At 37.6% G+C, this 13,867-nt stretch overlaps 1 protein-coding gene across 1 annotated transcript in view; it reads right to left on the bottom strand.

Moving 5' to 3' along the window:
* LOC123783643 (inactive heparanase-2) overlaps positions 1 to 13,867 on the bottom strand; it is a 244,803-nt gene that overhangs the window by 214,292 nt on the left and 16,644 nt on the right. The window contains exon 4 of the mRNA XM_087862506.1: positions 1,267 to 1,314. Coding sequence (XP_087718632.1) covers positions 1,267 to 1,314 — 48 coding nt within the window. The remainder of the gene's footprint in view (positions 1 to 1,266; positions 1,315 to 13,867) is intronic.

Below are 13,867 nucleotides of genomic sequence, written 5' to 3'. Positions count from 1 at the left end.
GGGACAGGATGAGTAAGGTCAGGGTGGCACTAGAAGCAATCAATCATAGAGTAGCAGAAGCCAAACACAAAGTACCTTCCCTAGAGGCCAGAGTAGAGTTTGGCCTTTTGTCTAAGTACAAAGGGAAGGCACTGAGGGGTTTTAAGCATGGGAATGATGAGATCTCTAGACCTACTCATCCACGACTCACAAAACAAATTGAAGGAGGAAGGATAAGAATTTCTGGAAACATTTAAAATGATGCTTAGAGAAACTAAGTATAAATGCGTAATAAAATATTTTCCATTATGATTGAAGTTATTGATTTCCAACGATCAAAAATCCTTTTGGGATAGTTAATAAAGAGTTCATCCACTGTTCTTGCTTTTTTCACAACTGTCATGAATCCCAAGGGATACTGTGACCCACTTAAAATGGAGGATAGAGAAGAGAAGTAAATGTGCTAGGCAGGCAGGGTTAGAGTTACTGAGTGAGGTAGTCACACTTGACAGCTATGAGGGCCCAGAATAGGAGCACATGTCTGAGCTGTGAGGACCACATTAGATGAAAGATGACTTGGAAGATGCTATGGGATAGATTTCTTACAAAAAGGAAGGGCAGGATTCTGATATAAAATTGGTGAGATATTGTGAGATGTTGACATTCCAGCACCAATACCATAAGGATACTCAAAGAAAATTAATTTATATATCAGATAATTATCTTTACAAATCAAGCTACCCTTAGGGTAAGAGGTCTTTGCCACTATAAGCTTCTTCCCGGAATACTGGGGTTTATCTTCTCTTGAGGCTACTTCATTCCCTTCATATTCTTTTTTTTTTTAAGTGCTTCATATTAGTTACATTCTTGGACTAATTAAGACCACTGCCATTACTATAATAAAGTGTTGTTATTTTCACATTATATATTGAGTAATTACAACTACTTCCTCTCTTAAGGAAATTTATTCCCAAGGAAAACCTTATGGGTAAATGATGACATGCTCACATTCCCATTACCTGTTCACTGATGACAGATTAAGCGTATACAAAATAGCTGAGCTTTCATTGTTTTTTTGTTTTGGGTTTTTTTTTTTAACAACAAAGCAAAATTATATTACTATGAGATAGTATGCATCACAAGAACAGTTTTGGAGTTAGTTTTGACTTTTTCTCTTGGAGGATAAAGGGTAGCTTATTAGATGTCAGCTATAAAGCTCATAACAGCTAATTATCTTTCATTTCACAGTAGCTATAATAAGTAAGTGCAAAAATGGTGAATACCTACTGTTGCCAGGTAACTGCATCCACCGTGCTTCCTGCCACCTTCATGAATCTGTACAGAACAGAAAGAACAAATAAAATAAGCTGAGGCATAGATTAGGACAATCCTTGGGATAAGAGTCCACAGCCACAATCAAGGTCTATCCAGCGCTACTGGAAGTTAAACTGTGAAGGTAAAGGTAAGGATACTTTCAGTTCTTCATACATCCTTTACCTTTGGAAATCAAGACCTCAATACAGCATGCTGTCTATGTCTGTCTTCCCAAGCCCATGCCTGATGGTTCCTACATCACTTTTCCCATGCATTAAACTTCTCTCTCTCATTTTGTATTCTCTAAGGACTCTGAAATCTGCTAGGAGACAAACTATAACAGTTTCCAAGGATGGTGACTCAATAGAGCCTTTGAAAACCTCAGGCCTTTCCTTCTGAAAAGAACATGGGAAAATCCAATTTAGTTATATAAGCATAAAGCATTTTCAAATATGTCCCAGTGATGGGCTGCCATACCTGACTGTAGAAACCTGAGCACCACACAAAGAAATATTTTTTTTTAATGTTTCAAGTTTTTATTTAAATTCCAGTTAGTTAACATAGAGTGTAATATTAGTTTCAGGAGTAGAATTTAGTGGTTCATCACTTACATAGAGCATAGAGAAATTTATTTCTGAAGCAGCTATGTAGAGAACTGACTGTCATCTGACATTTGCTCAGCTCAAAAGAGAAACCAGACCTATTTCTTTTCAAAACACACAGCAAAGCCTTGCTACTAATCCCCCAGCCTCCCGTGCTCCGGGAGACTCTACCCAGAACCACAGAGCTGGGGGGAAGCGTCTAAGGCCGCACAGATGTGCGGTATCATAAACTGCAAGTCTGCGAATAACTCAGTTATCTACTAACCCCCGTTCTCCCCATCCACGCGTTCTCAGGCCGTGTACGTCACGGCTATTGTTACTATTTGCGAGAGTTACCAGCCAGACACAGGAAATCAAAAGGAGTATCTCAGTTCTTTAAGACATTCCTTTCAACCCTGAGTCCCTGGAAGGGAACTTTTCTTCAGACAGAAACAATCTTTCATCAATATTTCATAACCAAAAAACTCTTCCATTAGGAAGGGAGACAGTGTTTTGTCAAGAAGGTCCTCTTCTACTCTATCCCAGAATAATCTTGCAGGCAGACACATGGCAAAGGGGTTGCCATGTGCTGCCCAAACAGAGGCTCTGCCTTGCCATGATATGGAAGAGTACTTAATTTTTGCAGGATTGGAAGTGAGAGAGAGGATGTTAGGGCTGCTGCTGAGCATGGGAGTGAAGTTTATAAAAGAAGATGAAGAGGAAGGAGAGGAGGGAGATGGGGGTGGGTAGGAGAAAGAGAATGGTAGAGGAGACGGGGAGGAGAACAAGGGAGAAGAGGAGGACATGGAAGATAGGGGAAGAAGGAGATGAGGAGGAGGAGGCAGCTTGGCTCTTGTCTGTATTGTCTTGCCTTTTATTTGTCTCCAGGACCATTTAGCAGTCCAGGAGCAAGAATATAGGAAATGGAACATAAAGGTGATCAGGAATGGAACTGGTTTGATGGGCAAGACCAAAATGTAAATGGAGATTGGAGGGAATATAACACATATCAAGCACCTACTTAGTACCAGCCATTCATGTGTTATTTCTTATAATTCTCAAAACTGTTTTGCTTAGTAAGGTGGATATTATTGATTCCATTATACAGATTACTAACTTCCCTACTGGCTAGAGAAATAGTGGCTCTAACATTTCTATGGAGTCAGGCCACCCCTGCTAGTAGCACTCCTGGGGAAGCAAGGGCATAACCAGGCAAAGCAATAAATGCCAACTGGAGAATTTCCAAAACTGAAATATTTTATGTAAAACTGTCTTCATTTACATATAAAATAACCATAATAAAAATAACACTGACATTTATAGTGCTTTATCATTATAAAATGCTTTTCAGCTTCTTACATGTATAATTTCACATAGTTCTCAAAACAACCTGGTAGGAAATAAATATTCCTAATCTGTAGTGGAGGAGGCTGAGCCTCATGGAGGTTTTATGACTTACTCAAATTCATAGAGCTAGTGTGGACTAAACCCAGGTTCTCTGGCTCCAATCCTGACCCTCTTTCTAGTATCCTAAGCTGCCTCCAAGATGTTTTCACCGAGGCCCAGAAGTACAGTACAACTCTAAGATGCAAAAAATAAGTTGAACTTTTGCCTTGAGAAAATACTACCAATTTATCTGAAAAAGAAAAAAAGGCCTGAGCACCTTCTTTTGCTTGTTGGCTTCCTCTCAGACTTGAGCACCGCAGTGCCTATTTGTAAGAGAATATGCAGGGTATGAAAGGTACTGACCCAGGGCCTCTGCTACAAGACAACCACCATAAAGCCAAGAAGACAGACCTGGAGACGATCAGCTATCAGAGTTTCTATGTGCTGTACTACTGGTACAAACTACTGCTGAGGGCCAGCAGTCAAGGGAGCAGTTAGCTCTACACTCCATGGTGTTAGAAGAGAGAGAAGCATTGAGAAAAGCTTCACATCGCACATGACTCTGAATTTGGCATTGAAAGAAGGGTAAGATTTTGCCATGAAGAACAGGCAAAACAAGGTAGAGTCAAGCTGAGTGTGTTCTTAGGAGTCCATCTTGGCTGGATGTCAGGAGACAGGGAAGGGAATGGCAGGAAGTCAGACTGGTCAGGTCACTAGCTTCTAGGCTGTGATGCTAACAAGTCTGGCCTTTATCCCTTAACAACTAGGTACAAGTCCAGCTCCTATTTATCTTTGCATGACTAGCACCCAACATAATATTGCAAATACAGTTGGCTCTTTTCATCTATATTTGTTGGATTTATCCTGCGTTTAAACAAGTAAGGGGAATCAGATTTGAGTGTCAGGAAGATCACTCTGGCTGAGTAAAGGTGAAACGTACTGGTGTGGACAAACTGGTAGAGAAGGGGATGGAAATGTGAGAATGAAAAAAGACCCAGTGAGTAACACTGGTGGAGCACTCAAGAGGACTTGCTGGGTGACTCTGAGTTGGGCAGGAGGCAAAAGAGAGGAGCCCAAAGTTTTAATTGTAGTAATGCCATTGCCCAAGATGGTCAACCCAGGAACAGACTTTTGATGCTGATGTTGGTAAATGTATTCCAATCCTCTTGAATATGCCTCGAAGAACTTGAAGTAAATAGTCACTGATGATAACAGCTATGCATTTACAAGAAAATAAGGAGGGAAAAAAAATCATCAATGCCCTGCTTGGCTAAAAGGCTCTGGGTAGGCAATTAAGAACACATCTAATTTGGTGTCTTAAAAGTTGGAAACTGGTTCTTCATGGTACTATAATCTGGAGATCCTCATATGCATTGGATAGTTTGTTCTGCTATAGGTTGATAATTAAGTTCTCAAATAATTTTCCATTATTTAAAGTAGCATTATAAAAAGAATGGGAAAACTAGAGTTAGGAACATTTAAAGTAAAGTTAATGTTTTCTCCCCCCACACCCTACCCCACATCCCTCAAAGAAAGTCCATAAAATCTGTAATTAAATATAAAATAGACTGGACCCTTATATAGAATATTATAGTTTACAGAGAAATATTTTAAAATTGAATAAAGGGAAAGACCTACCATGATCCTGGAGAGGAAAATCAATTATTGTCCCTAAACTAATTTATGGGTTTAATGAAATTCTAATTTAAAAAATCCCAGTAGATATTTTGAAACTTTACAAAATCGTTCTAACATTCATCTAGAAGAAGCCAAGAATATTCTTTAAAACTGGAATAATGAAGGGACATTTGTTTGATCTACCATATATTAAAATATGCCATAAAACCCCCACAATTATTAAAACATTCCTAGGAATTAGAAAGGAGATCTTAGGAACTAGTAAAGAGATTAGGAATTAATAAGGAGATCTATGGAATAGATTTTTAAATATTTTTATATTTTATTTTTATATATATATAAAGTCTTTTATATATATATAAAATCTTTTATATATAAGAATTTATTACACGGAAAAGAATTTAGTATATGAAAAATTGAAGCATTTCTTTAATGATGCTACATGATTTGTGAAAATAGCTACGCTATTTGAGAAAAAAAAATTAAAGTCAGATCTTCACCTAAGATCATATTTGTATAAGAAATCAAAATAGTAAAATATAGTTTAGTTTCATTATATTAAAAAAAATCTCAATTATAGTTTAATACTTTGAAACAAATGATATTATTATCTTTTTAACTTTAGTAGCATATTGAAGCAGTAGAAAAGCTGTTTGAGCTTTGAGGAAACACCATTACTAAATATGTATTCACATGAAAACTGCTATAAACTACATTCTTCCTTTTTCCTTCTTAGCAAAAGGATGAAACCAACTTCAAACATATGGAAGCATTTCTACACTTATTCTGAGGAGGAAAAATATAATTCACAAATAATGTCAAACAAAATATGCATTTCCAAATACTACCAAGATGACCAAACATACTCTTGTTTTTTGAGTAGTGTAAAAAACTCATCTCAAATGAGCAAAATGTTCTGTTTTCAGAAGTCTTTAACATAATTTTTTAAAACTAGAATAAGACAAAACCACCACAGAAATAACACATAAAGGAAACTGATTAGACAAACCCCCAAGGAATTGACATTATAAGTCAATGAGTTTGGGGAATTCTCCCCCCCTCCATGCTCCTTCCCTGAAAATTAGGGCTCTCTGTAACTACACTGTAATCTATATCATTTCTATCCTTTATTTTTATATCTATATTGGCAATGTGGAAGACAGCAAGTCCAAAAAGATCATAATTTTCTTTGTTCAACTCTAACATTGATGGATTCTTCTGCTCTCTAGTTCTGCCTGTTTCTCAGAAACTGGCCCAAACCACATAAATGAATAACTTCAACACAGCTGCAGAATGCTCCACAACAGTAATATTAGAGGTGGAATAACATGCACACAGACTAGTGCTGTCAGGAGTGAAATACTACTGGGAAAGTGAAATTCCGTTTAGTTTCTGGTATTATCCAAGGATTTTCAGTCATCTACTTCCATTCTAATCCCTAGATTTAGGTCTATGAATGTACAAGTAAAAGATGACCCAGGATGTGAATAACAAAAAGGGCAAGATCTTGGTTTTCCAAAGTTGAACGTCTCCATACCTGAATTACGAAGACAGAAATCCTGGATGATTATCCCAGAGAACATAAGATGTCTGCCTTCGTGCTGACATCCAGTCATGCAAAGAAGGGTAAGATAGGGAAAGGGCAGGGACTTATATCAAAGGAAAATAGCCAGTGCCAGGCAGACCTTTCAGTATTGGGGGATCTTTCCCATTGGAGCCAATCTGCTGCTATGGAAAAGAACAAAATATCCTCTTTCATTGTGAGAGTTCCTTTTCCTCCCCCAAGAGATCCCAAATCTGGGAGAATTTCTTTCTTTTGTTATCCACCTGCACATATGACGTATCTGAAATATTGTTGAGCCTTCTCTCCCAGGGCATATCACAACTCTCCCTTATAATAAGGCACATCTTTATTCATGGTCTTTGGGGTTTGATTACTACTTCTGGACCATAGAATGCAAACCCTAAAAACTGGATTCTGAATTTTGCTCCCAGGAAGGAGGATAAATCCTTCACAGGGAACTGGATGTCTAAATGAGTACAAACTTCAATAAGAGAGCGGTAGTCTGATCTTTTTTCCCTCGTCCACAAAGAGAACTCTGGTTATGTAACTAGCATGAATAAGATGTGACAGCCATTCTACATTCTACATTCTAAAGCCTAGGAAAAACCTGTGAGGAAATTATTCATCTTGAGTTATGGCAAACCAGGCATCTTCCATTTGGTCCAAAGCCACTTACTTTTCCATGGCTAGTGATATACTGAGCTATATGTACTAGGTGCTGCATAGAAAAAATGATATATTGATCTCTCTCTCTCTTTCTGTTTCTCCCTTCCTCTCCCTCTCCCTCCCTCCCTTCCCCTTTTCTCCCCACCCCTATTTATATATAATATTATGTTAGCAGTAAGCTGATAAATAGCATGGCTATATGTTCATTGGCTTTAATAGCTAATGCAGCTCTCTGCTTAGGCTGCCCTTCTAGCTTACTATTCCCTCAATTTGATAGATTTATAGAGGTTTTAATATACTGGAACTTGAGATGGATGAGATTCTTCAACCAATCTTTCTTGCCAATAAAAGTTATATCCGTGAGGTTTAATTTAAGGGCAATCTTGAATGAAGAAAGGAAAAAATAAGTAAGCTACCGTGTATACTGATTGACAGGCATTCGGTAAGTGGTTTATATAATATACAACCCTGTATGGTTTCATTTTATAGATGAAGATACTGGTCAAGACCACCCAGGTAATAAGTTGCAGAGCTGAGATTCAAACCCAGTTCTGAGTCTAAAGCCCTTGCTTTAACCATGCAGAGATAGCAAATTTGTGATGTTTGTAGTGCTGTCCCCTTTTTCTGAGCCCATGGTAGATACTGATAATAGTTCTCAATATTGTCTCACTAATCTCAGAATTGACCTATAAATCTTTCTAAAGACAGGGTACCAGGCACTATTACCTAGATCTGGCCCCCAGGATGAAGCCCATTTGCTGCTAATGGGGAGTTAAAAGGAGGGAGGCTATAGGACCATGTTTGGAACAAAATGGAGGCAGATGTGAGATAATAATACATAAAGGACAAAATAAGTTTGCTTGACTAAAATGAAGGCAAATGGCAGGGGGTGGGGGATGATGAGAGATGTTGAAACAGATCTGGAAGGCTGTGACTGGAGCTGGAAGGTGCTGGTTAGGGGAATATTATTGTAAACATGTCTTGACAGTCTAAACTGCTGCGAAGGAAGCCATAAAGACCTGGACTCCAGCAAAGAAGGCTATAACTGACCTGATATGATTTGCCCTGGCTGCGGAGCCTGATGGGAAGGAGGAAAAATGCATCAAGATGTCATGATAAATTTCACATGTAAAACTAAACTTTCCAAAAGCTCAAGCCTTGGTATGAAGCTGAGTCGAGGAGAGTGAACACTGTGGAACTAAGGTGGAAAAGGATTATATTTCTTCTAGTATGCTAGACCATGTGGCTTTGTTAAAAAATGAAGATTCAAGAAAACAGCACCACAGAGTAGAAAGACCATGGGCCTAGGAGTCAGAATGATACCTGACTTAAGACTTGGCTCCACAGCCTATTAGCTATATGGCCTTGGGTATGTTGTTTAATCTCTCTAAACCATTTCAAATGGAGGGAACAGCACCTATTTCTGAAAGGCCTTGTGAAGATTAACAAGATAATATGCATGAAGGAATAAGGGTACTGCCTGGCATACTGCTGGCGTCAAATAAATGTGAGTTTGGTAAAAATTTAACATCTATGCACCTCCATTCCTTGATCTGTAAAACAAAGATAATAAAACCCACTCTGCCTATGTTACAGGGCAGTGGTTCTTATGCTTTGGTGTGCAAAGAACACTTTGGAGCTGCTGTTCAAAATCCAATATCTAGGTCTCATCCCCCCACATTCTGGTTTGGCAGGTCTAGGCTGGAGCTTAAGAATCATGCTGCATTTTTAAGAAACTCTCCAGGTGCTTCTAATGCAGGAGGACCACGGGCCACACCTTCGACAGATTCTGATCTTAGTAGTGCCTGTTAGGGTAGGCCATTCTTGGAAGAGAAGATAGGGTTCTAGGGAAAAGAAGAAAAATAATGAGAAAATAAATGGAAAAAAAGAAAGTGAGGAAGAATATCTGTGTCAAATCTAACTCTATGTTTTCCAGGACTCCAGCCTCCTTCTTCAATGTTCTTTCTAACCCCCATCTGATTTCTCTGACATTGGAGGAAGAGAGAAACATCTTCATCATAATGGCAATGATCGATGACCTTGGGCTTGGGGAAAGAATTAAGTTGTTCTTCTAATCAGGAAAGAAGTCCTTCCCAAGGGGGGGGGGAAGAAGCAAGTTTAGAAGTAGTAGTAACTAACCCAACGCTTAGCTGCTTAGCTAGGGAGCAGACCCTTGCAGTAGCCAATGCTTCCTTGTTAATGAGTACTTAACAGCTGCTGGAGGCCTTTGCTCTGCAGAGGCAGAGATGGAAACTATTTCTTATGAACTAAGAGGAAGAAATTGTTCTCTCCTCCTGTAGTTTGGTCAAGTCATATAACTCTTTCACAGTTGAAATAAAACAGAACAATTACTAGGAATAACATTGTAATAATTACTCTGTACACCAATTGTCCCCAGCTGTGCATCTTCCCACTCCAAATGAGAATGTGGTAGTTTCTACACAGGAGGTAGAGCTGTGATCACCCTCACTATCCTGGCATGCTATTGTAGCTAATCTTTCTAGTTCCTATATCCACTGGATTCTCTAAACTTCTTGGAAAGCTACATAAAATTATATGCAAAAAATAAGGAAACAAACCTGCCTTTTCATCTTTGAAATACACTTATTCTTCTTAACAATTATGGCTGATATTCCTTTAGGTGTCAACTATGCCAGAAACTGCTGAGCACTTTATTTCATTTAACTCTGAAATAAGCCTAAGACATAGGTAATTTAATTAGTTCCATTTTACAGATGAAAAGACTGAGATTTTACAGACTTTAAACAATTCCTCAAGATGACCTAGTGAGTCACTCTCCTGGGTGTCATCTGGTTATAAAGTGCATGCTCTTCACCATCCTGCTACTTTTCCCCCAATCCCACTCACTGCAGGAGAAAACAGGTTGTTGTTACAATGTTTCTATGGAGGAGGTGACCCACGAAGTAAAAAATACATACGGCCCATAAAAGTCATAATGGAAGCCCAATAACAGGAACACAGAGAAGTTTCCATCCTTATCCACCCATACAGCCTTCATTACTATCTATGCTTTAAGTACAAGTGGAGACTATAAATCAGCATTAGGCTTAGTAGAAGAATTAGACTCAACTAAAGATAGAAATTCTTGGATATAAGAATGAGGAATCACAGATCTGTACCCATGAAACAAATAATACATTATATGTTAATTAATTGAATTTAAATTAAGAGAAAAAGGAAAGATAAATAAATAAATAAATTTGCTTGGGGCACCCGGGTGGCTCAGTTGGTTAAACGCCCGACTCTTTGATTTCAGTTCAGGTCATGATCTCAGGGTCGTGAGATCAAGCCCCTGTGGGGCCCAGTGCTGGATGTGGAGCCTGCTTAAGATCCTCTCTCCCTCTTTGACCCTCCCCCCATCCCCCAGCTCATGTGCACGCACTCTCTTGCTCTAAAAAATAATAATAAAATAAAATAAATTTGCTTGTTAAAAAAAAAAGAAATTCTGGATAAGAAAAGGAAATTTTTCTTTTTCTGGTTTTTCAACCATTGAGCATATAACACACGTGGTGTGCTGTGATGGAGGAGGCCATTATTTGCTGCCGAATTGTCTTCTGCTTTTACCCTCATTGCCCAAATTAGAATGTTTCCACAGCTCTTTGGGCTGCCATGGGAGCTAAAGGCTCTGCCTAGCTTTCTGTTCTAACACAGGTTCAGGTTAGAATATTCCACTAACAGCTCTGTAGAATGTTAGGATAACTTCCATTTTTCATTCATTCAACAGATTTGAGCACCTGCTATGCATTAGGATTTTTGCCGGCACTCCATATACACTGGTAAATACAACAAACACACTTCCCACCCTCATGGAGTTTGTAATCGTTAACCAACAAATAAACATACAATAAATATGTAGTTTTGTATTGTGATAAATGCCAAAAAGAGAACCAACAGAGTGTGTTGATAGAGAATTACTTAGCTCAGTTACTCAAGGAAGGTCTCTGATAGATGAGGAGAAACCAGTCATGTGGCAAGCAGAGAGAACGCTCTAGAAGGAAGAACATATGTGAAGGCCCCCAAGTAAAGAGAAGCTTAGCACATAGCAAGTCAATGAAGCATGAGTGAAGTGAGAAAAAGGGAAAGCTGAAGAAGATAAGAATGAAGAGCTAGGCAACAGTCATATTATTTATGGTACAGTATTGTAGACTTGATAAGGAGATTGGATTTTATTCTAAGAGCAATGAAAAGTCATTAAGAGTCTTTAGCAAAAGACTTATGTCATGTGAATTATATGTTTGTAGAAGATTTTCTAACAACTGAGTAGTGAATAGATTAGAGGGGGCAAGAATGGAAGCAGGTGCACTGATAACAAGACTGTAATGTGGTCCAGAATCCGAATTCTCCAAACGGTAACTCTTTTGTTATTGTCCGCTCTACCGCCATTCCTCCCCCAAAGCAGGGTTCACATTCCAAATCGTCCAGACATATTCGTGGAACACTAGTCTCTCAAGATGGTCTCTGAAAATAAGACTCTGGTCAAATAAATATAAGAAATTCTGCATGCTAAATCCCCTTCTTGGAGATTCAGAATGTAAACTAATGTATTAAAGGTGCCAGGAAGTGTTTCAGAACATTTGTGTATCCCAGTATTTCTCCAAATTCCTGGACCATGGAATGTTTTATCCCCTCCCCCAACATAATGTTAATACCCTGCAAAACTGATATTCTCCAGAGCACATTTAAGGAAATGCTACCATAAGTCTTTCTAACCAAGAGTTAACTCATTGTTTTTGGTTTACTGAGACCCCATTTCTCCACCTCCCTATTGATTATTTCAATGGTTTAGATAATACTTTCTGACTCCACATATATTATATGATCATATCACCCCTTATATGACTTATTTCTTCTCTCCATTTCTACCAACTATTTTCTGTCACTTGTCTCTTTACTTTTACATTGTAAAAGTTGATAAAGTTTTCTTTCTTTTCTGTAACCATAATTTTCTTCTTTTGTTTCTGGATCTGGATCTTCTGTGAGACAGCTGTGGAATATCATGAAATGATCCTCTATAGCAGTAATATTTTATCTCCAATTTTCTATTTCTAGTCTAAAGCTCTGTGTATGGGAGATTTTCTCTTTCCAATTATTTTACTGGACTCTTTCTTTTAAGAGCTTTTTGGAGATATGATTCAATACAAATTTATTTAAATGTACACTCTAAGTGTACAACTCAATAGTTATTTACAGAGTTGTGGAAGCACTAATACAATCTAATTCTAGAATATTTAATTTCAAAAAGAAACCCTGTACCTATGAGCAGTCACTCTCCATTTCCCTACAATCTCCACCAGCCCTAACCAACCACTCATCTACTTTTTGTCTCTATAGACTGCCTATTCTGTTCATTTCATATAAAGGAAATCATACAATGTGGGGCCTTTTGTGACTGGCTTCTTTCAGTTAGCATAATGTTTTCAAGCTTCATCCATGTTGTAACCTGTATTGGTATTTCATTTCTTTTTATTGTCAAATAATAGTCTAATGTATGGATATACCACTTTTTATTTATCCATTCATCAGTTATGGATATTTGGGTTGTATCCAGGTTTTGGCTATTATGAATAATGTCAATATGAACATTTGTACACATGTTTTATGGACATACATTTTCATTTCTCTTGGGTATTTACCTAGGAGTGGAATTGCTGAGTCATAATGGTAACTTTGTGTTTAACCTTTTGAGTAATTGCCAGACTGTTTTCTGAAGCAGTTGTACCATATTACATTCCCACCAGCAGTGTACGCAAGTTTTGATTTCCCCATGTTTTCTCCAATATGTATTCTTTTTCTTTTCTCCAATATTTATTCTTGCATATATGTATATTTTTGACCATCCCAAAGGATATGAAGTGGTATCTCACTGTGATTTCAATTTGCATTTCCCTAATGATTAATGATACTAAGCATCCATTCTTATGCTTACTGGCCATTTGCATATCTTCATTGGAGAAATGTCTGTTCAAGTCCCTTTTGCTCATTTTTAAAATAGGCTATGTGTCTTTTCATTGTTAATTTGTAAGAGTTCCTTATATATATCTTGGATACAAGCCACTTATCAGTTACATGACTTGCAAATATTTTCTCCCATTCTGTGCATTCACATTCTTGATAGTATCATTTGATACAAAAAACTTAATTTTGATGATGTTCAATTAATCAATGTTTTCTTTTATCACTTATGTTTTTAGTGTTGTACCTAAGAAATCACTGTCTAATCTTTACTGGACTTAGTTTCAGCAATTATAAATTTAGTTTCAAAAAATATCTTTTTGTTCTCTTTGTACCTTTTCCCCCCCATAGAAATGTGTTTTTATTCTGCAAGTACAATATCTTCCTATATCTTTATAAGGATACAAATTTCAAATTTTTATTTTATAATTCTGGTCTTGAATTATAATTCTTCCTGGGTCAATTTATTTATTTATTTATCTTGGGTTTTCTCCTTCCTGCTTCTGGTTTCCTTCTTATGTCTTGTGATCTTTGGCTATCTATTCATATTTAAATATTGGGGACTAAGTAGATTCTTCTAGGTAGCAGGTACAGATTTTTCTCAGCTGTTGAATATTTAGGCTTTTTAGATAAGTCTTTCTTTTCATTGGGATCTCTATTTTGTGGGCAGAACTTGTTCACCAACACACTTCACTTTAGAGAGCGAGTAAGGAACAACTCCGTTTTAGCAATACTAGCTTATCCCAAGGCAATCCCTTCAATTTCT

This window comes from Ursus americanus, chromosome 6 (assembly GCF_024610735.1).
Source record: "Ursus americanus isolate L20-20 chromosome 6, mUrsAme1.1.p, whole genome shotgun sequence".
NCBI lineage: Eukaryota > Metazoa > Chordata > Mammalia > Carnivora > Ursidae > Ursus > Ursus americanus.
This window is presented reverse-complemented; position numbering and strand designations above follow the sequence as displayed.